Consider the following 27,739-nt stretch of genomic DNA (forward strand, 5'->3'; position numbering starts at 1 on the left):
GGGATACGAACGGCCCTATAATTAGTTGTGTGACTGCAAAGGGGTCAATTGATAGATAGGCCAACTAGAAACTGCTCATCAGTATAGTGGATCGTTTGGCGGCCTAAGGCTTGCGGTGAATTATGAATAGAAAATTAAAGTGCTGAATTTAAATGTCGAAAAGTTAATTTTTTGAAGAGTTGAAAGTCTTTACAAAATATATATCTGAATTCTGTCATTTATAGACGCTCAATTTAACAATTTCCTGTGGACTGTGAACATATTTTTTTATATGTACCATACCTCTATAGATTTATATTCATCGTATGTATTCTAAGTAGAGGAAGATCTGCATTTGTACTCGATCGATGATCTCATTACCCATCATATTAACCATAGTGATATATACTTCCCCACGAAACCGGGAGGTTTTTTAATAATTAATTTCTCACACGTGGGCAATCACAATTTATTTTAATAGGAAAAAATATCAAAATATTTGGGCAATTTGCAGGGAACTGAGGTCTGAATTAATCAAGTCCAAAATCAGAAACACTTTGGGAGGATTAAATATTGTGGTCTCATTCAAGTATGTTTTACCTTCTCTCTTCTTCTTTTTTACTTTTTAATGAAAGTGTGTTTTACCTGGTTATGTGGATCAAACCCAGACAGATCTCTTTTTATAATTGTGATACCTTAGCTTGAAGTCGATCATCCGATGAGAAGATTTGCAAATGCTGATGGATGAATTGCTTAAAAATCATATTGGAAGCCAATCAGTACGGTTGGAATATAAGGACTTGCATGTTCGCCGAAAAGGATAACATTATACGATTGCTACATTAAGATTCATTAATGACTTAAAAGCTTTAGTTAATAATTAATGAGACAAAGTCGAGGGACAATTCTACCTAATCTCTAGTCATTGAGTATGAAAGAGAGACACTAAGAGGAGGACATACCAGTCAATAATTCACAGCTTACAAAATCCTCCTATTTTGCCCTTTTTCCTGTTCTTAGTATGAGATTAAGTATAAAGCAAATAGAGTTCATTTGACTAGGCATTGTAATAATATCTGTTTTCATAATGAGAGAGGGATTATGCTGCCTTTTCGATGGGCCGAGAGGATCTCAAAGATTTCCAGATCCCACATGCACAGAAATATCTCTCTCCATATATATATTGCTGGATAATCTCTCTCTATATATATAAACATACATTATTAAATATTAAGATATGACAATAATGAATACAAGTATAGTAATCTGGCCACCAAACTAGAGAAAGACATTTAATTTTCCAGAGCCTTGCAATTGATATGTGAGAAAGAATCACTAAAAATTGTTATAATCAACTACAATGTTTATGACAATTGGTTCGGCGATTAGGATCAGCGATCGGGTTATTGGGTATTACTCCAAGAGAAAAGGTTACCCAATAACTAACTCGATTTCAGTTATTCTCATCCGCCGATGAAAATGACCAGACTAAAGAACCCCAGTCATCATTGAATTAGGATCAACAATCATCAAAGGACATATACATACATACATACATACATACATATGTAATCCAAATGCTGGGCGTGATCCTACGATCTGTGTTAGGTCAAAGCCCTGGAACGGTATTATATAAATATGTCACACAGAACAGAACATACAGATGGCACTCCTTAAATATCATTACTCGTTCTATAATCCTAGCATATAACAATTAGCAGCACCGCTGTAATTGGCTTCCTGCAGCACCTTCACAGTAGTTATACCCTTCAAAAGTTCATCCGGGCATTTACAAAATTTCACGGATATTAGGATCATACGAAAGCCTGAAGAGCAATCTTAAAAGCATGACAGGGCTGGTTCTGATTCATTACCCTCTGCAACACAGAGATATATCTTCAAAGCAAATCAGTTAAAAGAGAAGAGATCACAGGAAAGCGAGTCCTGCACTATATGATCGTCTCCGTTTGTACAACTATGAATGTGTCTTTCGTAACAATTGTTGGACATAGATATCCTTTCTTGAGTTGTCTGGCTTTAGTACTGACTGTAATATCACCTGCATCCTTGAAGCCCCCCTACGGCAGTCCACTGAACACGGAAATTTTGAGTGCACGAAGTTAAACTTGTGCAATTAACAATATCGACTCTTTACCAAACAAAATTCTGAAGCACATAGTAAGAACAGCAATCGAGTGAGAAAAACAATAAAGTTGAGCAAGGACAACTGTTTTCCATAACAGTACTATCTAAAATTCAGTATTAGTTTCAACCCCAGCATATTATGACGTTATCCAGAGGCCATCAGAGATTGACCTGTAGTTATCTTTAGCCTCAAGTTTCAACATCAGAGATTAGCAATAGCTTTCACCAAGAAGATAGCACCGGTCATAGCATGAGATACTTTGGAAGTTATAGTTAACTTCAACCAATAAGTTGTTAATACATCTTTAGTGGAAGCAAAGATAAAGGAGTTAAACAGGGCCAAAGATGTCAAAGATAACCACTTCATGGAAGTAAGAAAAGCACATAGCGGAAATGCATTCATGAAGCTCAAGCTTCGGTAGGAAGCGCTGCAGATGACATTTGAAGTCTGAATAGCTGATGTGGTTGCACATACTCCTGAAATCCCAAAACAGAGATGAGACTAGGGGTTGCTTTTAGATGTAAGAACATGCTGGAGGAAAATTACACATTACCACACATATCAGCTAAAAAGGAGAGAGTATCATTTACTTGCTTGATAAGCTTAAACGAGCATTCTTTCAATTTTATTCTACTTCTTATAAGAAGGGGATCAACATATAACCATACTAACAGGTCCAAGTGCAACTAAAATGATTTTTTCTTTCTGCAAATGAAACAGGAAGGAAGGAGCAATACCCAACTCTGAACCCCTCAAGCATGATTTTCAAGTACTAAACTCATTACTAGTCTGAATTAAGCAGCCAAGAAAAATCATGAGGTCCCACAGAACTCGTGGATTGAGGCACGGAATCCAATCCATATTTGAAGTTTATACCCTTAAATAAATACCTCTCCGCTACCCAGAACACAATGAATAAACATTTCGACATAGAAATAAGTCATAGCAGGGAACTAAATGGCCATCTCTTCATAATTCTAAGCAACTAAGCCGTCAACTTAAATCATCTAAAATACCGAGATTAGCTGGGTAATTCACCACCTTACCTTTAAGAGTAAGTCCCAGTCCTGACCATAACGTAACATTAAAGTCAGTTTTACATTAGATAACACTCTAATGTAAGAGTGGTGTTGCTAACATCAAAAACTGCATATAAGCAAGTCAGAGCTTAAGCCACCTCTGGTTGTCCCATAGCAGAGAAAGCTGCAGACAGGAGGTCAGGCAACTGGAAACAAATAGAACATAGAAAACCAAGAGAAAGCGATGTAAAGTGGGCACTTGATTCCCGCCAAAATTGGAAAATTTTACCAAGACTAATTTTTCCATTCACTTTGTCCGTCCTGAAACTCAGTAAAGGAAAAAAAACTAAAGTGGGACAACCACACACCACGGCACCTATAATTTCGCCACTAAAAATCTGAGGCGCTTAGGGAACTGGTAGGCCATACCAGTATGAAATTAGCCAGCAAAAGGAGCTCAAATCCAATAAATACAAATAGGAAACGTGAATAATTAACTTTACAGCAATCATCCACAAAGATGATGATGTTGATGATAGTGACAACAGAGGGCTGAAGAGTCGGAACTCACAGTCACTGACCCTTTCTCTGTGACTTAAAAGGGAAGCGAGAGGGTGGTGACGGGGAGAACTCAAACGGCAATTGAGGTGGCTCAGAAGCCCCAGTGAGCATAGTTACTACCTCCTTCATAGAAGGCCTGCGAATGGGCGACTTTTGCAAACAAAGCAAGGCAACAGTAATGCACAAGAGGGCTTGTTCCTTATCTAAATTTTGAATGGACTGATCAACCAAATCAAGAAGCTTCCCTGCACGGGCAAGGTGACGGGCCCACGAAATGAGATTTGCTCGCTGGAATTCCGACATGGGCGAGCCTGTGACTTGAAGCGGGCGACGCCCTGCAACAACCACCAGTAGTAGAACTCCAAAACTGTAAACATCACACTTCTCTGATATATCCCCACCGCCACCATACTCTGGGGCGATATAACAAACAGTTCCTCTCATACTTGGTGTGCTACTAATGCCACCACTCTTGGGGATCTCTCCGGAATCATAGCTATTCCGGCGGACTCTCCATAGGTCTCCACTAAGCCCATCCAACCACCAATCCACACTGCTTTTGCTGCTCCTCCTGCTCCTGCTTTTGCTCTTCTTCTTCCTTTCCGAATACAATTCCTCATCTTTGGGCCACCAATCCTCTGTTGCACTGTAATTATCGTCACTAGCACTATTCCCTGCTTGCCGCTTCTTTTTCTTCTTCTTCCTCGCAAGTTCCTCGCAGTACTCCTCCTTCCACCACTCCCTTGCAGGCCTGCTCTTCTCCTTCTTTGCGTTCTTCACGTCTTTTTCTTCCTCCATTGACACCCACCACTCCAGTCGCTTCCGATTGTGCTTCTTATGCTTCTCGGGCTTTGTGACCACTTCCTTGCTCGAAGAGCCTGCGCCTAACCAATCGCTCTTTGGCCTCTCCTTCTTGATCTCGCTCCCAATCCACTCCATCACATAATCCTTCACCCTCCCGCTCTCTGAGGCCGAATTCTCCTGTTTCCACCACCAGTCTTTACCGGAGAGGGTCTTCATCATTCCCTTATTAGAGCTCTTCTTACCACTATCCAAGCTCGACTTGTCAAAGTTCATCTCCGGCGAGGTTGCTGCTGCAGGGGCAGTCGTAGGGGAGGCTGACACTGCCTCCGGTGACGTCTCTGAGATCACGATCCTAACGTGACTCTCCGGTGACTGATCCACTCCGTTGACGTTAAACTCCTCGAATCCAGTAGTAGCGACGCTCTCAGTCTCCAGCACAGATCCGTTGTCGTCGACAGTGGCGATCTCGGACTCTGGAGCCGGCGGAGGAAGTGAAGGATTCTTCGCCACCTCCAATCCGCCTCCGTTTGGCTTTGAGAGCTCACCCTCAAACACGGCGATTTCGCACTGGTTCTCAGATTTCACCCTGGCGAGGCCAAAATCGCCGATCTTTGCTGAGAAATACTGATCGAGGAGGATGTTACTAGGCTTGATGTCTCCGTGAATGACGGGAGGATCCAGGGAGTGAAGGTACTCGATTCCTCGAGCTATGTCGACAGCGACGGAGAATCGATTCTTCCAGTCCATGAGCTCCGTACACTTGCGGTGGAGCAGAGCGTCCTGGAGGTTCCCATTGGGCATGAGCTCATAGACGATGAGCATGCGGCGGCGCTTCTTGTTGAAGGAGAAGCCGAGGGCGGGGACGGTGAGGGGAGAGTTTAGGATGCCAGCGAAGAAGAGCTCGTTCTGGAACTCACGCTCGCCTTGGAGAGATCCAGAGTCCATGAGCTTGACGGCGATGGGCTTGTTGGAGCCGGGGAGGGAGCCGGAGAAGACGGAGCCGAAACCGCCCTGGCCGAGGCGGCGGGAGGGGGAGAAGGAGTCGGTGGCGCGGCGGAGGAGGGAGTAGGGGTAGCGGTGGGGGGGCTTGGAGTCGGCGGTGGTGGCGGTACGCCTGCGGACGAGCCTGGTGAAGAGGGCGATGAGGAGGAGGAGGCAGGAGAAGGCGGCGACGGCAGAGGCAGCGATTGGAGTGACGAGGGAGGAGCGGTGGATGCTCGGTGGCACCGGCTGGGGAGAGGCCGGCGTCGGAGGAGGAGGAGGAGAGGACATGGTGAAGGGGAGGTGGGGAAGTCAAGTCAAACTAAAACTACGGGGACGGTGGGTTTGGTTACATTGGGTGGAGTGAGCAGGTGAGCTGGAGAGCGAGTCGAGAGTGGGACACAGCTTCAACGGTTTCGTCGATTGTTAATGGTCAAAAAATGGAGGAGATGAGATTGAGAGAGGAGGAGATGATGATGATGATGATGATGATGATCTGTCCAGTCCTCTCCTCTCCTCTCCTCTCCTCTGTGTATTGGTAGTGTGTTTAATTGTCTTGTCGACTTTAATATCTAACTTTGACTAAAATTTATAAAATACAATATAATAAATAAATAAATAAGAATGAATTTGTCATTTATTCTCCCACTTATATTTATTGGTTGATGATGTATTTAATTAAATCAGCAGGGAGACAGGATCGTCAGAAAAATTTTTAAGGCCCTGTTTGATTTTAGAATGTAACTTTAGAATTATAATTCTAACTTAACTCTACCCACTACAAAATAAAATAACTCATACAAAGTCAAAGAGTGGATCCCATTTATACTACTTTTTTTCACAATAAAACAACATAACTCATACAAAATCAAAGGGTGGACCCCATTTATACCACTCTTTTTCAAAATCAAAATCTGATTTTAAAATCATATTATAAAACCAAACACAACCTAAGGATGCCAAGGCTGACTAATTTAAGAGTGATTAGTATGAGTCCGATCGATTAACTTTTAGATGATTAGATTAGTGCTAAACTATTCACTTGTTTAGAAAAGAGCGTCGAATTGCATAGCGATGATTATCTCTTGATTCCATCCATAATCGGGAGGGACAAACCCGGTATTCTAATTCCATACACACACAGAGAGAGAGAGAGAGATCTAATAAGCTCAAAATTTTACCCAAGTGAAGTAAGTGTCAATTTAGTTTAGAAAGATTTACCTCAAAAACCAGAGATCTAATAAAGCAATTTTGCTAAGGCTAAGCTAAGATTCTTTTTTAATTATTATGATTTCCGAGACAGACCTATCGGTGGATTTTATGCATCTGAATCCGATTCTTACTTTCCTAGCTACCTGCAAATAAATAAGAACAAAAAAGCCATTGAATGTGGCAATTGGTTTATTTGCTGCAACCAAAAAGTTCTATCATGTGCCAATTCAAAAAAAATTATATTTAAAAGAAAAAAAAATGATACGTTTTCTTTTTCTTTTTTTTTGCTGGATAAAAAAAAATGATGCATAGATAGATAGATAGATAGATAGATAGGTCACCTCTTCTTGTCCTCCCTCTTCTTTTCTAGGGAAAAAAGAGAGAGAGAGAGAGACAAGAAAAACATTTATACTTTTTTTTTTCTTTTTCCGGAAATTCACAGCCCATCAAGACTTCCCACCGGCATTTCCCCCTCCCTAATAACCGTCCATTATTTAATTTCATTGAATGTCAATGGATATATATACACACACATATATATATATATATGTAAGGGAGGGCTATTTCACCTTATTTAATTCTTGACTAGTGAGAGCAAAGATATCAAATCAACATTTTTAAGATAAGTTCATTTCCTCATTATAAACTCCTTTTTATCATCAATTTATATATCATAAAACAATCTTTGATTCGGAAACAGGACCAACCGGCAGGCCGAGTCCATGTCTATCTAACAGAAAAGAAAGAAGTAAACGGAGTTGGGGGTGGAGGTGAAGGTGAGGCGAGATTCAATTTGTTCATATATATATGTACTTATATTTTTTAACAAGAGTGGGCCACCCACTCACTGGCCCACAGGACAGTGTCGAAGAAGAAGAAGAAGTGTCCATTCCAATGCATAAAAAGTCTTCCAACTTCTTTTTGGCAGGTTTTGACATTCAATTACTTACAAATCTCTTATTTTGTTTTCATTTTCATCTGCACTGGGCCCTTTGGATTAGCATTGGGGGGATTTCAATGGTATCACTGAGAGTTCCGAAAAAGAAGGGGAGGTGGGGAGACCTTTTACTGTCAGCTCAAGTTGTAGCCTCTTGGGCACTTTTTATAGATGCCAATGAGCTCAGAGGATCACTGGGGAAGATATCACTGTGGCAGAAATGGTAACTAACCATTGGGCCCCTTCCAGAAATGGAAACTTCTCCTCTAGGTCTGCCTATCTCACTTCACAAAAGCATCGTTTTTACTCTTCTATCCTACCAAGTTGCTGACTGGAAAATGTTTTGGAGATTGAAAATCCATGATAGGCATAATAAGCTCTTCATTTGGAAAGTTTTATCCTATAGTCTACCAACCAGTTCTCTGTTGCCTTAAATATTTCCTATTGAGGACCCTCCCTCCATGCTACTTCTGTCGTGCTCATGTGGAAACCTCTGAGCATCTCTTCATCCACTTGTCACGAAGGTTTGGTCGAGTTTGTCGTATCCAATCAGAACCGCCGACTTCAGTAATATGAGCATAAAAGAATGGATCAAGATCATGTTGGGCATTGATGGCTCCCTCTGTATTCCTCCAAACATTGCCCATGAGTTGCAATTACAGGCTGCAAGTTTTTTCGATTATGTCTGGCAACTCGGGAACAATATCAGGGTGCAATCTCAGCAAACTTCACTAATTCATCCGGATCCTCTTCTAGCTGCAAGTCTGATCATCAAGAGAACTCGAATCTACATCGAGTCATGGACCAACAAATCGATGTTGTTAACAAATTAGAAACTATAATCCAATCCCTCCTTGCTGCGGTTCTACTTCAACGTAGCAACCTCACCTGTTGGTTTTTGGTCGGGCATCGTTTGCACAACCCATCAAGGCATCATTGTACATGCTTGGAAATATAAACACCACTGACCCTCTTCTCGGAGAAGCAGCTGCTGCACTAAAGGCCATTTCCTGCGCTTGCTATCTCTGAATGCGGCACCTGCTTCTTTTCAGAGACTCCAAGGATGTTGCGGATGCCATCATCTCCTCAAACGAATCGGTAAATACTGCCCTCTTATCTAGTTTTATAAATGAAGCTTTTAATGCTCTTTTGTATTTTGATTACTGGGACATACGGTATATCCATAGATCTGCTAACTTTCTGGCCTATAATGTTGCTAGATGGGTAGCTACCTGTAATTTTGAGCGGTCAGTTCCCCCCTCAGATCTTGCCTCATTCCCTTATCTAGTTTTATAAATACTGCCCTCTTATCTAGTTTTATAAATGAAGCTTTTAATGCTCTTTTGTATTTTGATTACTGGGACATACGGTATATCCGTAGATCTGCTAACTTTCTGGCCTATAATGTTGCTAGATGGGTAGCTACCTGTAATTTTGAGCGGTCAGTTCCCCCCTCAGATCTTGCCTCATTCCCTTATCTAGTTTTATAAATACTGCCCTCTTATCTAGTTTTATAAATGAAGCTTTTAATGCTCTTTTGTATTTTGATTACTGGGACATACGGTATATCCGTAGATCTGCTAACTTTCTGGCCTATAATGTTGCTAGATGGGTAGCTACCTGTAATTTTGAGCGGTCAGTTCCCCCCTCAGATCTTGCCTCATTCCCTTCTCTGTCAGGCTTCGGTGATGCAATTGACTTCTTTTCCTATTATATAAAGTATTTACCATTCAGAAAAAAAATAAAAATAAAAATAAGTTTCATTTTCATCTCAATTTTGTTGTTTTATCAAAATTTTGTTTCGTCCTCGTCATCTGATAGGGACTCCTCCCTCCATCACCCAATTACTTCTTTTTCTTTTGGTTTTTTTTATTCTTTTAGTGTTTTTATAATAATTTCATTTACCATTTATATATGACCCAATATTCAACGATTACCGATTTATACGATCATATGAAAAAATTACTAACAATATTGAAATTATTTATACAACTTAAGTGCTATTATTATTATTATTATTATTATTATTAATAATTTAATCTCGACGAATTCATCATTCTACTAGCTGTGCATGAAATAATGAAGATGAAGATGGTGAAATTGAGTGAATATCAAGCACAAAAACATATGTTTAATGATGATTAATTATGCGAGTGGGGGACTTGTGAGCGTGGGGAAGGGACCTCTCCACATCCACTTTCCCTTTTTGTAAGGGTCATTAATTTTCTGACTGATAAGGAAGGAAAAAAAAAGAGTTAATAAAAATAATAATAATTTAGGAGGATGGACTAACACGTGACTGAAAATTAGATAACCGTGGTAGAATCAAATCTACGCCTGAACAAAACAAAATTAAGAATTGACTGATTGAGAATATTCGTGTCTAATTAAAAAAAAAACAATTTTGACAATTTGAGTCCCTTTTTTTTTCCTTTGGTGTTGGCAAACTTTAACTTTTTGGGCAGTCGAATCAAATGAGGACGCTGAAATCAACGTTGATTATATGTTCATCCATTCATCTGCTCATTCAACAAAAGGAAGCGCTCATTACTCATCATCATGTCCCTCTCCTTCCTCCCTGTTCCTTTCCTTTCCTTTCCTTTTCCCTTTCTGCTTTTCCCTCCTTCTTTTCAATTTTCATTTCAGCAAAAAACATTCTCATTTTATTAATTTCAGCTAACTATTCACAAGCTACTTGGATCAAAGAAACATGAAATGGAAGAATATATTACAATTTAGTTTAGGATCAGGATGATCAGTCCTAAATTCATACCAATTATTATAATGTGAAATTTGAAAGATCATACTAAAAGACTATGTTACTCGTCTCTCTTCAATCCTTGTCGATGCCATCCTTGATTTCTCGCGTACTATGGGAAAATATTACAACCAGTGTCCAGGAAAGATGGGCATATATACCGATCGAGTAAGAGTAAGTCGGGAAACAAGAATTCTAGGATTGTTTGGGCAGAAATATAGACACCTTTTGGCCGTTTTGATCTAATCTAAATTTAATTAAAGAAGATGGGGATCCTGCAGCTTGCAAACCTCTCTCTCTCTCTCTCCCTTTCCTTTTGGCCTGCAAGAACCAATTATTAGAGAAAGGGAAATTTCTACTCCTAGTGGACAGAATCAACCAGGCAAAGCATGCACGAGGCCATTAGTGATGTTTGATCCACCAACCAAGTCAGAGATGTTGGTCGTCGTTCGTTCCCCAGGTCCCGTGAGATACTATGATTGTTTGATTTGCAAACGTGATTTTAAAATTACAACTTTAATCTAATTTTACTCACAACAAAATAAAATAACTCATACAAAGTCAATGAGTGAGCCGCATTTATATCACTTTTTTTTCATAACAAAACAAAATAATTCATACAAAGTCAAAGGGTGTGTCACATTTATATCACTCTTTTTTTTAAAATTAAAATCTAATTTTAAAATCCTACTTTGAAATCAAACGCAGCATAATAATGCATGTGGGTGTGGGTGTGGGTGTGGGTGGGTGTAGCTCTTCCATTCCATAGCCTTTTAGATTTGCTCAAGACAACACATCCACGAGAATATGTGAACTGATTCAACAGATCATCTGTAACAAAACAATCGATGCCATCAATGGGATTTATCGGAGTGTTACAGAAGCGCCCGGATGGGATTACTATCGGATCCATCCACTTATCAGGATTGCCATGTTTCCATCAGGACTTCACCCCTGTCAGAATGCAGATCGATGGCCAAGGACAAGCAGTCCGAGCAAGGAGCGAGTGGCGGCCTCGGGAGTCGGGCTTCACCCTTGGCCTGGGATTTGAACCTTTCGAGCGTCCAGACGCTGGGGATTCACCTCTGTGCGGGACTTCGGCAAGCTCATCATCAAGACTTGAGCAAGCTCATTATGAAGACAAATACCTCATCAAATAACCCACGGTTGTTGACTAGAATTTGCTTCTCTCTCGCAACATATCATTTTTTTCTTTTCGTTTCTAAAAATGTTCTCTGCGTTATTTACCTATATACACATATGACATTGAGTTGATTGAGGAGTCCGGCACACGAGAACACAACAAATTCCTTTAAAAAAGGAGCATATAATTTTCCACTAAAAAAGAAAAAAGGAATACGATGCTGTGAACACGCACACCCCACCAGAACGGAAAAAACGCAGAGAGACGAAGGCCGGGGGTACAAACCAAGACCATGCATTATTGAGCCTATAGCTTGCAAAATTTATATCTCTCATTTTTCCGAGTACTCAATTTATATAATGGATATATAAGAATACATAACTCAAGATCAGTGAGTGCCTTCTTCTTACACTTTAAAATTGAGGGGGAAAAGAACAAAAAAAGAAGAGAGGACTCGAGGGGGCAAGACAGCCAAAAACCCCCCCTGCATGAATAACAACACAACTGAATGAGATAAAAGCTAAGGACTGACGGGCAATAAAATATAAATGAAAAGGAAAAAAAAAAAAGACAGAATTAGAAGATCCTCCTTTATATCCAGGAAATCTTCTATATAAATATAGTTATAATTCATTGTACTTATGGTCTCATATTGCACGTCTTTCTTCACCGTCGGATAATCTTCATTACTCCAGAAATTGGGGACAGAGCCCGACCCACTTCACCATCTGCTGCCACCCCCTCGGCCCCTCCCACCAAAGCTGCCACTCGGCCTACCGTTTCTTTGGCCAGAGAACCCACCCCCTCGGCCTCCTCCTCTTCCACCAGAAAACCGACCATTGGACCCGCCGCCACGACCACCGCCCCCACCGAACCTTCCGCCTCTCGACTGTTCTCTCTCTTGAAGGCGTGGAAGTGACTTCACCACCTCCAAGCTCACATTCGCTGCATTTTCTTGACCTACACCACCATAGAGAACAAAGACAAAGGAGAGCAACGTCTCAAGAGAGATACATTTTAAGAGATCAGAACTTCCAATTCGTCAACAGATCAGAGCAGCTTGTACCGGTCAGGAAAGTATCCAAATCTTCAGCAGCAACATCAAACACAGCACCTTTCCCATCAGCAGTGAGAGCGAGGCCCTTCAACGACTCAACCTTATCCTCTGGCAAGAACCTCCTCAGAACACCGAAAGCATACCTGAAATGTCCACGTCATTTAAAGTCACGTGAGAACATGTTAGTTTCACAGGGTCAAAAAATGTAAGCACGTGAAGAATATGCAAGAAGGCTCCAGCAACAGAGTTTTGAAGAGCAAGTGACCACTCACGATGGCGTATAAATGGGCCTCCCAGCCTCAAGAAGCAAGGTCACATGGTTCTCCAGTGAACTAAGAAGCGACCTACTCTTTATCTCAGTATAACCCTGAAAGAGAAGCAACAATAATACAAGAGTACAATATTAATAACATGAAACAATTGAAAAATTGCGGGTCATATCTCCATAGATCAGTGTAAACTCACAGCAGCCTTGGCAAGAGCCTTCGATAGTAAATCAACTGGGGAAAGACCTGAAGTATTTAACAGCTCCTCCGCAGCAGACTTGAATACGGGAATCACACTGCAACATTTGAAGCACATATTAACCTGGTGCTAATAACCCACAACTAGCATATGTTTCGTTGTCTGGAGCTTATTACCTATCAGATATTTGAGTAATTGTGTCTGCAGCTTCCGCACCAGCAGCCTTAGCAATATCGCTTGGCTGAGGAGCAGTTACATGTTCAAACTTCACACCAGATTCTTTCTCGATTTTCGAAACGCTTGACCTTCTAGGATCGCACAGCATCACAGCAACCCCAGTATTGCCTAAATAAATAATACAAATAATTAGTGTTGGTGCCAACCAACCCTAAGGTGCAGAGCCAATGACATATATATAACCCGAGAATCAGTTATTTACCAGCTCTTCCTGTGCGACCAGACCTATGAATATAGGCTTCAACATCTCGTGGTGGCTCACACTGGAAAAACATACAGGAAATGCTTAGAAAACGACAACGTAATGATTTGGCGAACCAACCTATTGCTTTGAGGGCTGTTCACTGTTCTCTGACACAAACCTGGATAATCAGCTGCACATCATTTATGTCCAAACCACGAGCTGCAACATTTGTTGCCACTAAAGTCATAAACTTGCCATTCCTGAACCCGGAAATAGTAACCTAAAAGCACAAGAAATAAGTTTAGGGAAGTACAAGTATAATATAAATGATTAGAGTCGAGATTATGATAAGCTTGCAGGGATCAGCAAAAATGGAAAAATCAATAATCATGTGCTTTGACACTTGTACCATTAATCGGGCAAAATTTGATACAACAAGCCCCATTTTACCTCTCGCTGCGCTTGCTGTATATCCCCATGCAAAGCTCGTGCACCAGGCAACAAACCAGCAAGTTGAGAAGCTGAATCCTTAGTTTCAGTGAAGATAATTGTACGACCACCGCTGAAACAAAACAAAGCAATCAACATATAATATATATATATATATATATATTCCAACTGAAGATGAAACAAGTTTGGCAAGGGATTTATATAAGCTGAAATTGTCAGGAAGCAGCATACAGATAAAACCAACCTGCTGTAACAGCGAATTACGTCGGGGATGAGCTGGGCTCTAGCAGAACTAGAACAAGGAATGACAATATGCCTGACACTGGTACTAGCCTTCATCTTCTCATTGACAACAAGATCCACAGTTTTCTTATTCGGCTTAAGAAACCTTTTAGAAATCTGAAAATGGACAATTTTAAGGGAAAAATAAATCTTAGCAGCACTTCGAGAAAAGGAAACTAATAAAAGGACCATTGCTGATCTTAAAGTAGCATATGAAGCAAAAAATTGTAATCCATTCAGAGTGAATACTTACATTTTTCACCCATTCGGGCAAGGTGGCACTGAAAAGGAGCGTTTGGACCTTGCTTGCATCCTCTACTTTGCCTAAAACAATTAAAAGCAAAATTATGATCTGGAAGGACACATAATCAACGTGGTAAAAGAAGTGCAGAAGGAAAACATATAAATGACTTCTCTCATCAGTATATTAAAGAATCAGTAGATTATTATACCGATATAACAATATAATACAATGAAGGAAATAAATATAATTACTGATGGCATCGTTCTTTCATTAGAATAAGATAAAGGACCCTCATACCAAGGATTAGCTCAACATCTTCAACAAAACCCATTCTCAGCATTTCATCAGCCTCATCAAGCACACGAAACTTCAAAGAGCTAAAGTCAATATTTTCCCTCTCGATATGATCCTGCTCAAGTTCAAGAGAAAGGAGAAAAGAAAATGAATATAGAAAATCTAGAGGTATTCACCAATCAAAATTATTGGGTAAAGTTCTATATGTTACTTTCACGCGACCCGGGGTTCCAACAACTATGTCAACACCTCTTCTCAACTTATACTCTTGAGCATGGTAGGGTGCTCCACCATATAAACAACACGATGTCAAGCCCAGGGCCCCGCCATAAATTTCAAAATCAGATAACACCTGAAATGACATAACAAATTAATCAGAGAACGTTACTCCAAGGCGATAAACGGAGACAAGTACGACAAGGCTGATCTTGATACCTGACTGGCCAGCTCTCGAGTGGGTAAAAGCACTAAAACACTTGGTGGCCTCCCATTTCCTGTCTTCCTCGATGCTTTTGCAGGACCGTTTGTCAATGACTCCAGAATTGGCAACACAAAAGCCAGAGTTTTACCCTGATACAGGACAGAAGCCAGAAGAGGCCAAGATTATAACCTTACTATTGAATCTGCAAACTCGACAACGATCAATTCCCAAACAGGTGAAGCGTTGATTTCTTATCACCCTCAGCAATCTAATCTTTATTAACATCCTGGAGAAGCTACTCCAAATTTGGCTTCTTTGCCTAGATAATATACATAAGCGTCCAGAAGAAGCCAATGCAATGGCAACTTTTCCCCAAGCAACACCATTAAAGCTTCCAGTCAACCTCGTAAAATCAAAGCAATTTTCAGAGTTATGTATACCTGACCGGTTCGTGCCCGCCCCACCAAATCAGACCCATCGAGAATGGTGTCGAAGGTCATGGCCTGAATGGGGAACAGCGACTCAATCCCCTTCTCCTTCAACTTCTCCCTCAACTTCTCTGAAATCCGGAAGTTTGACAAGGCATTAGGGTTCTCTTCCTTGACCAGTTCCTCCTCGCCGTCGCTGCTCAGCTTGGCCTTCTTCTTCTTCTTGCTCTTCTCCTTCAAATCCACGGGCTCCACCACCTCGGAGCTCGTCCCACTCTCTACCTCGTCGTCGTATTCGATCACCTCAGAGGCCTTCCGCTTCTTCTCCTTGGTCTCCGACTTGGAGATCTTCTTGCTCTTCTTCTCCTCCTTCATCTGCTTCTCCGCGGACTTGGGTATGGAAGACGAGATAGCAATGGAAGGCATGATTCTCTGAATTGGTGAACGTCACAGCAACCCAAGATACCGTATTGAGAGGAGAGGGGAAGAGGAGGAGTCCTCTAGGGTTTTGGGGGGTTTCTCTTGCTTCTCCTGCTTCAGAAGGGGTGTGGCAGATTAGAGCTGCAGAAGCAGGAGAGAAGAAGAAAGAGGAGAACACACAATTAGGGTTCCGAAATTTATAGTTTAGCGGTGGAATGATTTTTGAGCGTTGGATCTCAAGGCCATCCCGAATCGGATTCTCACCGTTCGATTAGGACGCGCCGCCCGCAAAGAGGAGGAAAAGCTCTCGTTTTTCACAGTCAAGACTACGTCGTTTGATGGAACTATACTCATTTTATCACCTGTAGCACAAACTTTGCATAGAAGAAAGTGACCAATGGACTTTTTTTTTTTTGGCCATTTAACATGCTATCCCTTCCCGGTCAACTTTAATTTATTATTGACATGGCACTGATGCTTCATACGTGACACTAACGATGAGCCCATACAGGTTTATATAATATTATGTAGTTTAAAAAATAAAAATATAATAAAAAAAGAAAAAAATATACTTGAACTAAAGGAAAGGGTGCCGGCACGAGCCTTGCTAGCACTGTCACTACCCTAATCGGGGTTGCTGGCGACCTCAGAAGTGGTCAATAATCCCAAATGGGCGATGGTGGTGCTGAGGAGTTCCCCCACTTGGCCACTTCCCTAAACTTAAAGCGGGGTTGGTATTAAGAAGAGGAAAAGGGGAAGAGAAATGGAGGGGGGAGAGCCTTGTCGGAATCGTGCGGTGAGATGTAATGTTGCTCGCAATCCCTATTAGAGGGCAGTGGTCGTCGAAGAGGCCCCTACCGCCGCCCTTCTCTTCTTTCCCTCTTCTCAATTTGGATTTTTTCTTTTATCAAGTTTGGAATGTTAGGATTTGTTTGGTGCCACCGTTGCCCCTGTGAGGACATCGATGACCCTAATTTGGAGAACAATGGCCTTCTAAGAGGCCCCCACAGCCGTCCTCCACCTCTTACTCTTCTTGATTTTCCTTTTTTTTCTTTTAAATTCATCATAGTCTCTATGGGGTCACCGCGGCCTCCGAGGTTGCTGGTGATCCGATTGGGGCGATGCTGGCGGGGCGAGGCCTCCATTCCTGGCGCCCTCTCCCTTCGTTCGAGCCTTTGGCTTTTGTCTTTTTCTTTTTTTCCTTTTCTTATTTTTTAATAATATTAGTATTATTTTAAACACTTTAAGGACCCACTGTTAGTTGCACGTCTTCAAAATCAGTTAAACTTGACTAAAAGAGTGACAACATACTAGATGGGACAAAAAAGATCGAAAATTGGCAACTTACTGTATAATTTTTGAAATTTTATGCTAAAAGTGATAAAATAAAATGAGTATAGTTCATGACTTTATGGGTTATTAACTCAAATATTAATCCGGTGGAATATGCTGCCTGATTTTATATGAAGTTCTTTCTTTTTATTCTCTATCCATTCAATTCAAGACAATGAATAGACATGTTTGCAAAATAGCGCATGTTTGCAATATTCCACAATTAATAAACATGGTATAATATTCCACATTCACAACCTACCGCAAATATTCCACATTCACACAAAACAGCGCATGTTTGCAATTTATCCGAACTAATCAGCAAAAGAAAAAGAAAAAAGATGCCGAGCGAAAAGGAGGAACTAGGCCATTACTTTCTGCTGGTGATGTTACTATTATGAATTTGATCCTCATTTGGGGTCTTTAAATTAGATGGATGAGTGAAAATCCACTGGAGATTAGCAAGTGAATATCTCACGTAATTTTCTCAAAGTGGTAAGCCATGTCTATTTTGTTTAATCAGTTCCGATAATTTCACTCATCTATTTGCCGGGGCTCGAGCTGAATTCAGTCGAAGTCTGCAAAACAAAATAAATATGGGGTGAGTATTACTCATCCACTTGAATGTGTAACACTCAATTAAAATGTTTGAAAGTGAGAAACTTGTCCCACAATTAGCTCACAGATTCTCGTTTACAAACATTTTAATTAGGTACTCATTGAATATTGAGTAAACTATTACTGCTGCTCTCCGCTTATTCATTTGTCGCCGTTTTTGCCCCTAATATATTTTTGCCATCAAATAGCCCCAAACGTTGACATTCTGTCCAACATTTATACCCTTCCGTGATGGAAAAGTGACATGGCATATAACGCCGTCCATGAATTTTCCGTCGCGGAGGTTTAACAGAATGGTATAAATGTTATACGAAATGCCAACATTTGGGACTAACCGGCGACAAAAATATATTGGGGGCAAAAACGGTGATAAATGAATAAGTGAAGGATAACAGTGATAGTCTATTCAAATTTAGTCTGCGGACATACAAACTTCACATGTCGAACAAAGGGGCTGTAAGGATGGCGACTCAGCAAGCAATCCCCAGCAGCACCCACACCCAGGGTGCCCAGCCCAGCGTCGGTGGCTCTACGATGGACTCCACCTGCATTACAGCACATCAATACAACGCAGCTCAGAACCAAGCCCCTCACCGGACAAAGACTATCATCTTCCCCTGCCCCGGTTGGACTAAGATTAACACCGATGCCCCTTGGCAAAATCCATAAGGCTATATTGCAGGGGTGGCCCAGAGAAATGACAACATCCTCTGTTCACGGTGTGCCCCCTGCCTCGCTGCAACACCCCTCCAAGCAGAAGCACAATCTGTCCTCCTTGCAGTCTCGCATGCTATCGACGCTGGCTGGTCGAAAATCTGGCTGGAATCTGACTCTTTAGTTTTAGTTCAAGCTTTAGCTAAACCACGGTCTGTCCCGTGGGAAATTAGGACTGTTATATCGGATATTATGGCTCTTTTGTGCTCTCTGTTGGATTGGCATTGTTGTTTGGGTCCCTCGCGCTCTCAACTCCATGCTCGTGACCTTTGTCAGTTAGGCCTTTTAGGGTCAAATTTTGTGTGTTTGATGGTGCCCCTTGTAACCTTGCTGCTTAACGCGTATTAATAATACTATTCGCATTATCCAAGAAAAAAAAAATCGATCCCCAAAATCAATCGAGATTGTGAATTTCGTATCTCTTCAACTGTATATTTTTCTGTGAGAGAAGAGAATCGAGCCTCGTCAGAGGAACCCATAACAAACACCACTTGAAATACAAAGGAAGATACATAACTCAACACGGTTTTAAAAACTGTCAAGCTCAATATTCCACACAAGTAACACAGCGAGCAACAGCAATGAATCCTTCAGCCAACAGAAACGAGGAGCTAATAACCCGGAGTATGTATCCTTAAAAGACTAAAGAATTTCTCACTACTACTACTACTAACACTACTACTGCTTCTTCTTCAAGAGCAGAGGGCCAACATTGTCACCAGTGGCTTTATTATGCTTCACATGGCCCCCATCGCACAGTGGGAATGTCCCCGATCTCCAGCACCTACCAAAACCCAAAACATGAACACTCATAGTCGCAGATTCATTGCATATATGTGATTTCTAAAATTGAAGCTCAAAAAAAGTATATAGGATGCTCCTCCCCGGTTCCATCCATCTATAAGACAGATGAGATACGACTCAACTAGTAGGAACTTCGCCTCTAAATTTCCGTCCCTTAAAGACTATACGAGATCAAAGCAAAACCAAGTTAATAATAGGAATCCCATCATACCTGCAAGTCAGTCAGTCAAACGAATCCCTTTTTTTTTAATTTTTTTTTAATGATGTTCTGTCTAGTTACCAAAGCTTGAAAAGATATCCATAACCTAAAAAATCGAGTCTGTTGCATCAACCTGAATCACAAGAAACGATAATAATCGCAAACAATCTAATCATCTGAGCCACTGAGCGAAGACTGCATCCGGAGACAAAACATCATACATGAACTATATTAACACGATAGATAGCCCGTCCATTCCACTATGATGGTTAAAAGATATTCGCATTGTTCTGCCATTCCACATACCAAAGAGGCCGCAGATTCCTGCCAGTGCACACTTTAATTTAACTCAGTCCACTCAGAGGCAGAGACCTCACTGAACAATCTACTTCAGGTTCCCAATTCTTTCAGTTTCAGGTGGGCGAATGCGAATGCATGTATTATTAACCGCTTCGAATGGAGAGAGCATGAAGCTCAACGCAGTTTGAAATCCCGAATTTTTTTCCATCATGCAATGCGGAGATCAGGATTGAGAATTCCATTAAACGGACAATTCTTCTCTCCTATCTTAAGATATCAATACACTGGCGCTCCTCAACAAGCTAGCTAGGCAATCACACGTGCACAGCTTTAATCCATGGAAGCACACGCAGACATACATCAACAAAAGAAAAGGGGAGTGCATCATGCAATGCGCCGCTGTAAATAAAAAGGTCTCCGAACGGAGGTTCCCAAAGGCGCGAACCTGCAATAAGCCGTGAGGGGCTTAGAGAGCTCGGTCACCACGACGGAGTCGACAACCTTATCTTCCTCCTTCCTGATCGCCGTGTTGATGGTTCCCGCCGCCTCAGCCCTGACCACCACCGAACGCCTCGGTCTGGCCCTGTTGGGGACGCTGAGGCCCTGGGAGAAGGCCGCGGAGGAGGGAACGCTGAGAAGGGACGCCATCGGAAAGTGATCTTCTGAGGAGGTTTCGTCTGGACGCGTGAAGTGAAGGCGATACTGAAGATTAGGTGGTGGGAGGGGAACTGAACTTGTGGAGACCACGCGCTCCAGCAATTGCACTTGTAGGTGAAATCGAGCGGCTGAGGTCATCTGATCGTTTCATACGTTACAGCCACTTCACCCGTTCATCTCCTGCCACAAACAAAAACTGTATTCGACTGCACCATATCGCATCATAGATAGATCTTCCCTTTCTTAAATCGTATCGTACGTAATTCAGCTCGAGGACCACCCCCACCCGCAATCCATCTTTTGATTAAACGCCGCCCACCCGTCAAATACATTTTACGATTGCACGATCAAAACCGAACGTGCTTACAATTCTCAGGAGTTAAATATGTTTGAAGTTTTCAGGTGCTCTTTAAAACCTCAGTTAAATAGAGGATTGGAAATTAAACCCAAAAAAAAAAAAAAAAAAAAAAAAAGAGGATTGGAAAATTCTAATCTCCGAAACGGGTTAGTAACAGTTTGCAAGTAAGTTCGGTAGATATCGTTTGCACAAAATTTCCTAAGGGTGGGATAAGATAAGACCCCTTCCAAAATTCACAAAATTGCTGTAATAAGCGAGTTAAAAAGTCCAAGAACTGTAGCCATTGGGCCCCATTGCTAGCACAGTTGAGGGAGCCTTTCCCAGCCTTCTCTACTGGTTTTCTGCGAAGACTTGCTAATTTTTTTGTCATAGCTTTAGGTCGTATGCTCAAAAGCCTCCTTCAGAAGGTATTCTTTGAGACGACTTCACGGAATCGTAGGAACCACTGAGCATCAGATGAGTTGTTTTGGTGATTTGTCGTTAGCTGCTGCTGCTGTCCTTGGTTGTCTATCACAAACCGGGCATAGTCGATGCGCTTGAGTGGGACCGGAGTAGGCTTCTTAGTAGCTGGAGGTGGAACCAGGGAAACCAGCACCCTAGCGACTTCATGCATCGAGGGCCGATCAGAGGGGAGCCGCTTCGTGCACAGAAGGGCGAGTTGGAAAACCTTCTTCACATGGGATATGTCCATGCAAGTGACTGAGACCTCAGGATCAACAGCGTCCATTATCGTGTTATCATCGGCCTTGGAAAGTATCTGAGAGGGGAAGCTCGCAATCAGGATGTGTATCTGGGGACATGAGATTATGTACTCAATTAAAATTTAAAGGCCGAGTCACATACCATTTGCAGCAGATTGGATTCATTGTCCACCGCCTTCTTGCCAGTTAACAGCTCGAGAAGAACAATGCCAAAGCTGTAGACATCTGATTTCTCAGTCAACCTTGAAGTGCGAGCATACTCAGGATCGATATAGCCAATCGTTCCGAGAACGTAAGTTGAGGCATGAGTCTTTGCCGAGGGGATGCACTTTGCAATCCCAAAATCAGAAAGGTGAGCCTCAAAGTTCTCATCCAGCAAGATGTTTGAAGACTTGATGTCCCTGTGGATGATTCGCGGGTCGCAGTCATGGTGGAGATATGCAAGCCCTTGAGCAGCTCCCACAGCTATTTTAAGGCGTGTATCCCAATCAAGCTTGACCTTTTTAGAAGGACCTACATAGTATAACCAAACGGATGTTTGACAGAAGAGCTAAGAAATATTCAATTATAAGTTCATCAAATTTTATCGAAGAAACTAACCATGAAGAAGATCCCACAATGAACCATTCTCCATAAAGTCGTAGAAAAGGAGATTCCCATGAGGAGATAATGCGTAGCCATGGAGGCTGACAATGTTCCTGTGCCTGATACTCCCGATAGTTTCAAGCTCAGTCTCGAACTCTTGGGAATTATTCTGATACTGACTGTAAAGTCGTTTTATCGCAATAGGCCGGGAGCTCTTCAACACACACTTATAAACTGTACTTGAAGCTCCATATCCAACGATATACTTCTCACTGAAATTCTCAGTTATTCGCATAATATCATCAAAGGTACGAATAGCCATATCCATGTGAAGAATAACGAGTTTTGGAGGGCCTGAAAGAAAAAATGTCGCAAAAACTATTCAGATGGGATAAAACAATCAGAGACCAAAGGATAATCGGATACTACAGGAATAGAAAATACCATGTATATTTTTACTGGGTTTCTTTACAATGCTTCGCTGTTTTGACTTGTAGATGGCCACCAAGATCATGGAAAACAAAGTGACGAATCCCAACACCATGCAGATGACAGCAGTTCGGGAGAGAAATGCTGGGGCAAAGAGCACTGGAGAATTTATAACCTCCGCCGTTCAAGATTCAAAATGATACGGAGATTTACTAAGATGCTGAACCAGTACCTTGAGATTTCGTCACAGAAGGTCCACATATGGATCCCAACCAATTGCCGCATAGAAAAGCATTTCCAATGAAGCTGAAGAGAATATCTTTGTCACTGAAATGCAGAACTCACTGATAAACTAGGCAAACATCACCACCTACCTATTAGGCGGAAACCGTGTAAAGTTGCGATTAGGGGGTATGATGCCCGATAAGTTGTTGTAGGAGACATTTCTGAAACCAGAGAAAGTTGCATCAGATGAAGTATATAATGACAAGTTCAGGGAAGCAAATGCCAAGAAAACTCACAGAATCAGAAGACTGAAACAATTGGTCAACTGATCGGGAATGTCACCACGCAACTTGTTGTTATTCAAAATCCTGAAAAAGGGCAAGAAAAATTACATAGAGGATCGGCATCTTATATTTCAAGGCACATGAATTGACAGAATGGTATTTGATCAGAGTACTTCCATAAATGTGCAACTTACAGAGATAAGATGTTCTGCAACTGCCCCAGTTCAGCAGGTATGGTGCCGGAGAGATTGTTGAATGACATGTCTCTACATAAGGATTAACAACGAGAGTGTAAGTTCCAAGAGAAATTAAAGATTGTTGACACATGCAGATAAAACAATTATTTGAATTGAGACTCACATAATCTGTATGCTCCTAAGATTCCCAAATCCGGCTGGCAATGGGCCATCAAGATGATTTCTGCTCAGGTTCCTGTTTCAATTCATCCCAGCAATTTATGTTCTGAGCCTAAAAAGTTCAAAAACTATTTCACAAACGGTATAAAGATAACATCCTCACAATGTGAGTAGATGTTCCAGTCCACCGATGGAAGGTGGTACAGGTCCTGAGAAATCGTTACTTGAGAGGTCCCTGCAAAGACAACCTAAAAGTAAGAAATCTGAAAACATGGCCACAGTGCCACATTATGAAGAGCAAGTAGCTTAAGACATACAGTGTATCAAGATTGATGATGCGACCCAGATCTGTAGGTATCCTGCCCCTAAAATTGTTTGCTGACAGATTGCTGAAACAGCATCAAGTTAACTGCAATTCAGAGCACCAAACACTGCCATATCCACATCAAACAAACTTACAGGTAAGTCAAGCTCCTGAGATTCCGGAACCCTGATGGAATAGATCTGTTCAGGCGATTGCCATGGACGTTGCTGCAAAGCAAGAAAGTTTTAACTATATCAAGCAAGCAGCTGCAAGTATCTGCATCATATGCACGAGAAAACTAGCACATGGCAAAAATGAAAAGGCATCTCACAATTGATTCAGTGCCATGCATGAGCTTATGTTATCTGGGATAGGTCCTTCAAGATAGTTGTTGGCCAGGTTCCTGAAACATGTGAAAACAATTGATCAGTTTCAATAAAAATAAAGAAGACTCAAGGCCCAGTGGTTGAGGCATAGAACTCCCGGGAGCCATTAAATAAATCTTACATCAAGCATTCAAACAGTTTTTCCAGGAGAAAAATAAGAGAACTAACAAATTTTGGGTAAACACCTACAATTCAAACAACTGATCAAGCTTCCCAAGTTCTGCTGGAATGGTCCCAGTTAGGTGATTATCATTCAACTGCCTGCAAACACAAGCTCAGAGTCAGAAACGAAAAGAGAACCCAAATTAAGCCAGAAAGCTATTAGAGCTATTTCAATATAAATAATCTCACAAATAGCTTAGTTTTGACATGTTGCCGAGCTCTGGGGGAATAGGACCAGTGAGTTTATTCCCATGGAGGTACCTAACAAAAAATAAAGGGGGACAAAGTAAGGCAACAGAAAAGGCAAAGGTAAATTCAACGGTAAATTTTAGATATTTGAATGCTCACAATTTGCCAGTAAAAGACAGGTTGCCGAGTATGGGGGGAATCGGTCCAACCAACTCATTCTCGCTCAAGTCCCTGAAAACCAAGCAGAAAGAAACATTACCACATTAATTGCAAAGGTTTGCGTCCCTAGTTGTATGCAAAACTACACAACTTATACAAAACATAATGTTTATACGTACAGAACGGCGAGAGCTTGCATCAAACCAATGACCTCTGGTATTTTCCCTGTTAGCCTGTTACCCTGCAGTGACCTACAAAGCCAGCAGATAAGCTTGCAAAATTGCTCAGTTCTAATCATAATATGCATCAACAGTCAGCTGACCAGTGCAACACACTTGGAAATGAGGAGCAAAAACATAAGCCAGAGAATATGTCTTACAGGGTAGCAACTTGGAGGAAGGCAATGTTGTAAGGGATCTCTCCAGTTATCTGATTGTATGAAATATCCCTAATGGCACCCACCGAGCATCATTAATCAATCAATCAACCAAGTGTACATATAGTCTAAAAGAAATCAAAGGAAGGTCTCAACTAACATACAAGATTTCAAAGCTCGTACAGTTGCCAATGTTCTCAGGAATGGTACCAGTCAAATTGTTCCCCCTTACATCACTGGAGAGAGTATATTTATAAGAGAAAATAACATGGATAACCTAAACATATGAATATGGACAGTTTCTTACAAGAACCAAAGTCCTGTCAGCTGGCACATATCGGGAGACAATGTTCCAGTGAGCAAATTCCCACGTAGGCCACTGAGAACCAAAACAAGCGAAGGTGTTGATTTACAATTTCCTAATAAAACATGCAATAAACAAAAGAAAGGACAACCATCAAGGACTTACTAAAATACACACCAAACGTTAATTTAAAATTATTTTTTTCCCTTTGACCATATATTAATCTGATTGCGTTAATACTTACAGGTATTGCAGAACTTCATTCCAGTAGAGTAGCCGAGGTATCTCACCAGTAAGCAGGTTCCGAGCAAGATCACTAATAGCACAATATAATGAGTCCTTGGCCAAAGATACAAACAGCATACAACAAGCAAGCTTATGCTACTGATGCAAGAAAATTGCTAAGGGCCAGTAAACGTACAGAGTTTTCAGATTAGGAATCTGAGTAACACTTGAAGGAATAGGTCCAGTTAACTGGTTGTTCTTCAGGTTCCTGAATAAATTATAAATCAATGGAGAAAATGGTTATCAACAGCCCAAGAATGTAATATACAAGGTACAGGAAGGCAACAACAAGCAAAGCGGGAATGAACTCACAAGAATTCAAGCTGCTTAAGGTTGGAAATTGAGTACGGAATATCTCCATAAAGCAAGTTGTCGGACAAATCCCTGCAATATCATCACCAACTCCCTCTATTTTAAAACAAGATAGCACAGAAAGAGGACCATCCTTTAGTGTAGGGAGGACGATTTCGAAAACAGCAAAAAACCGCTTACAAGTGTATCAGAGTCGAACAATCTCCAATTTCATCTGGGATTTGACCCGTCAACTTATTCCCCTGGAAATCTCTGCCATCATCAAAGACGAGGATTTCAGAGCTTAGGAGCAAAACCCATTAGCACATAGGGGCTAACACAGAAAGGGAGTCAAAAGAAACTAGACATACATGGACTGCAAGTTCCTAAGATCACCGATGGCAGGGGAAATCTCGCCTCCCAAGTTCAAGTTGGACAGATTCCTGCAAATCAAGAGAAAGAACTCAATATCCCGGTAACAGCGCAAGGCATTCCGCCAAAGGAAGCTACAATCGTCACCCTTGTAATATACATCTAAACAAAACCAATGGCATTTTAAAGTACTACCAAGCTGCATAATGTTTTGCTCGAACGCCTTCAAATGGGTCTTCAACTTATCAACCGTTGGGATATATTATGTCAAGGTCCTAAAGCAAGAACAGCATAAGATAAGAAGGGAACCCACAGAGAGACGACAGAGAGGCTGAAGTTGTCACAGGCGACACCGCGCCATGAGCAGAAATCCGTGTTGTGCACATCGTCCCAGTCGAGCAGTACATTAGCAACGTCGCTGAATGAGGCCTTGACCTTCATCAGTCCTTTGCCTGCAACATTTCGAAAGTTGGGAGCGTTATCATCACGAGTCAAAAATGTGATGTGAAGGCTTTACTATACCACAATATATTATTATTAATCAATCATCGATTATTATGGTTATTAACGGAAACTGAAATAAAAGCCGGAAAAAGGTTTGACCAAAGCAATAAAATATTCCCAGAGACACTGTGCTCCCAAAAAAGTGTTCGTTAGTCAAAACAATTTTATAATAAACAGTAGATTGCGATCAGAGTGATCTCAGCTTAGTTTTCAACCGCTGAAAGATTATCCCTATCAGCGGTACAGCAAAGAGTGGGTTGAACCCGAAATCTGAGCCCTTTTGGAGTTCAGCTAGCAGAGTGGGTTCATCATCAGCTTCAATATGCAGTCCTAGTTCGAGACTTTGAGCTCCGCCCCAAGCTACAGTACGGACCAAGTCAGGGAGCGTCATTACCTTCGTCAATAAGGGCGGCGGCGAGAGGACAGAAGACGGAAAACACAGCGACTGAGAGCCAGAGCCAGAGGAGGAGCCGGGCATTTCCCCGGTGGCGGAAGAATGTATCATCCGCCATTGTAAGAGGACCGGAGCAGAAAGGGAGAATGTCTAAGGGGTATAGAAGAAGAAAAGGAAGAAGGGGAAGAGGAAGAGAGGAATGGCAAAACGCGTAGTGAAAGAGGGAACTAATGTAAGGATGGGAGTCAATCCACTGGTCCTCTCTCTAGCTTGGCCTCTCTGTCAAGGACATACGGATAGAGATGGGGAGAGAGAGCAGGCGTTTGGCGTGAACTGTAAGGAAGAAGTTGAGCAGAGCTGTTATGAAGAGAGAGAAACAGAGAGAGAGAGTGCATTTGCTGCACAGAGAGAGACAGCAGGAGGAGGAA

The 27,739-nt window shown here is 41.6% G+C and overlaps 4 protein-coding genes across 7 annotated transcripts; all 4 read right to left on the reverse strand.

Annotated features, from left to right (window-relative positions):
• Window positions 1-3,383: 3,383 nt before the first annotated feature.
• On the reverse strand, window positions 3,384-6,030 carry LOC116196107 (receptor-like serine/threonine-protein kinase At4g25390). The gene has a single exon (XM_031525663.1). The coding sequence runs from the start codon at window positions 5,779-5,781 to the stop codon at window positions 3,718-3,720; it is 2,064 nt and encodes a 687-aa protein (XP_031381523.1). The 5' UTR covers window positions 5,782-6,030; the 3' UTR covers window positions 3,384-3,717.
• A 5,824-nt stretch (window positions 6,031-11,854) lies between these two features.
• Window positions 11,855-16,194, reverse strand: LOC116196108 (DEAD-box ATP-dependent RNA helicase 7). The gene is made up of 14 exons (XM_031525665.1): window positions 15,616-16,194; window positions 15,190-15,324; window positions 14,966-15,106; window positions 14,758-14,869; window positions 14,470-14,540; window positions 14,179-14,333; window positions 13,935-14,046; window positions 13,663-13,764; window positions 13,503-13,563; window positions 13,240-13,408; window positions 13,064-13,160; window positions 12,871-12,965; window positions 12,608-12,741; window positions 11,855-12,501 (listed from the first exon to the last, which is right to left on the reverse strand). Exons 1-14 carry the CDS (start codon window positions 16,027-16,029, stop codon window positions 12,263-12,265), a joined length of 2,037 nt encoding a protein of 678 aa, XP_031381525.1. The 5' UTR covers window positions 16,030-16,194; the 3' UTR covers window positions 11,855-12,262.
• A 2,958-nt stretch (window positions 16,195-19,152) lies between these two features.
• LOC116196109 (CDGSH iron-sulfur domain-containing protein NEET) lies at window positions 19,153-20,914 on the reverse strand. The gene is made up of 2 exons (XM_031525666.1): window positions 20,436-20,914; window positions 19,153-19,471 (listed from the first exon to the last, which is right to left on the reverse strand). Exons 1-2 carry the CDS (start codon window positions 20,783-20,785, stop codon window positions 19,366-19,368), a joined length of 456 nt encoding a protein of 151 aa, XP_031381526.1. The 5' UTR covers window positions 20,786-20,914; the 3' UTR covers window positions 19,153-19,365.
• A 194-nt stretch (window positions 20,915-21,108) lies between these two features.
• Window positions 21,109-27,731, reverse strand: LOC116196105 (LRR receptor-like serine/threonine-protein kinase ERL1). 4 transcript variants are annotated; one of them, XM_031525659.1, is made up of 27 exons: window positions 27,312-27,731; window positions 26,727-26,865; window positions 26,413-26,484; window positions 26,243-26,314; window positions 26,063-26,134; window positions 25,887-25,958; window positions 25,710-25,781; window positions 25,469-25,540; window positions 25,326-25,397; window positions 25,165-25,233; window positions 24,965-25,036; window positions 24,786-24,857; window positions 24,627-24,698; window positions 24,465-24,536; window positions 24,221-24,292; window positions 24,045-24,116; window positions 23,903-23,974; window positions 23,749-23,820; window positions 23,590-23,661; window positions 23,424-23,495; window positions 23,242-23,313; window positions 23,095-23,166; window positions 22,953-23,047; window positions 22,736-22,879; window positions 22,307-22,645; window positions 21,849-22,219; window positions 21,109-21,762 (listed from the first exon to the last, which is right to left on the reverse strand). In XM_031525659.1, exons 1-27 carry the CDS (start codon window positions 27,427-27,429, stop codon window positions 21,406-21,408), a joined length of 3,000 nt encoding a protein of 999 aa, XP_031381519.1. In that variant the 5' UTR covers window positions 27,430-27,731; the 3' UTR covers window positions 21,109-21,405. The 4 variants fall into 4 exon arrangements, with proteins under 4 accessions (XP_031381519.1, XP_031381522.1, XP_031381521.1 ...); XM_031525662.1 differs by having other exon boundaries at window positions 22,736-22,864; window positions 22,953-23,026; window positions 27,312-27,730; XM_031525661.1 differs by having other exon boundaries at window positions 22,953-23,026; window positions 27,312-27,730.
• Between the last annotated feature and the right edge of the window lie 8 nt (window positions 27,732-27,739).

The sequence above is a fragment of the Punica granatum genome, chromosome 2 (assembly GCF_007655135.1).
Source record: "Punica granatum isolate Tunisia-2019 chromosome 2, ASM765513v2, whole genome shotgun sequence".
NCBI lineage: Eukaryota > Viridiplantae > Streptophyta > Magnoliopsida > Myrtales > Lythraceae > Punica > Punica granatum.

Excerpts from the sequence above, each read along its gene's own strand:
- LOC116196107 (XM_031525663.1), bottom strand. The coding sequence starts at position 5,781 with ATGTCCTCTCCTCCTCCTCCTCCGACGCCGGCCTCTCCCCAGCCGGTG.
- LOC116196108 (XM_031525665.1), bottom strand. The coding sequence starts at position 16,029 with ATGCCTTCCATTGCTATCTCGTCTTCCATACCCAAGTCCGCGGAGAAG. Across the intron at positions 14,047-14,178 it reads GTAATTCGCTGTTACAGCAG|CGGTGGTCGTACAATTATCT; the intron begins GTTGGTTTTATC and ends GTTTTGTTTCAG. Across the intron at positions 13,161-13,239 it reads ATTACTCAAATATCTGATAG|TGTGATTCCCGTATTCAAGT; the intron begins GTAATAAGCTCC and ends CAAATGTTGCAG.
- LOC116196109 (XM_031525666.1), bottom strand. The coding sequence starts at position 20,785 with ATGACCTCAGCCGCTCGATTTCACCTACAAGTGCAATTGCTGGAGCGC. Across the intron at positions 19,472-20,435 it reads CCCCTCACGGCTTATTGCAG|GTGCTGGAGATCGGGGACAT; the intron begins GTTCGCGCCTTT and ends GGGTTTTGGTAG.
- LOC116196105 (XM_031525659.1), bottom strand. The coding sequence starts at position 27,429 with ATGGCGGATGATACATTCTTCCGCCACCGGGGAAATGCCCGGCTCCTC. Across the intron at positions 25,037-25,164 it reads TTCCTCCAAGTTGCTACCCT|GTCACTGCAGGGTAACAGGC; the intron begins GTAAGACATATT and ends CTGGCTTTGTAG. Across the intron at positions 23,314-23,423 it reads TTGCAGAACATCTTATCTCT|GATTTTGAATAACAACAAGT; the intron begins GTAAGTTGCACA and ends GCCCTTTTTCAG.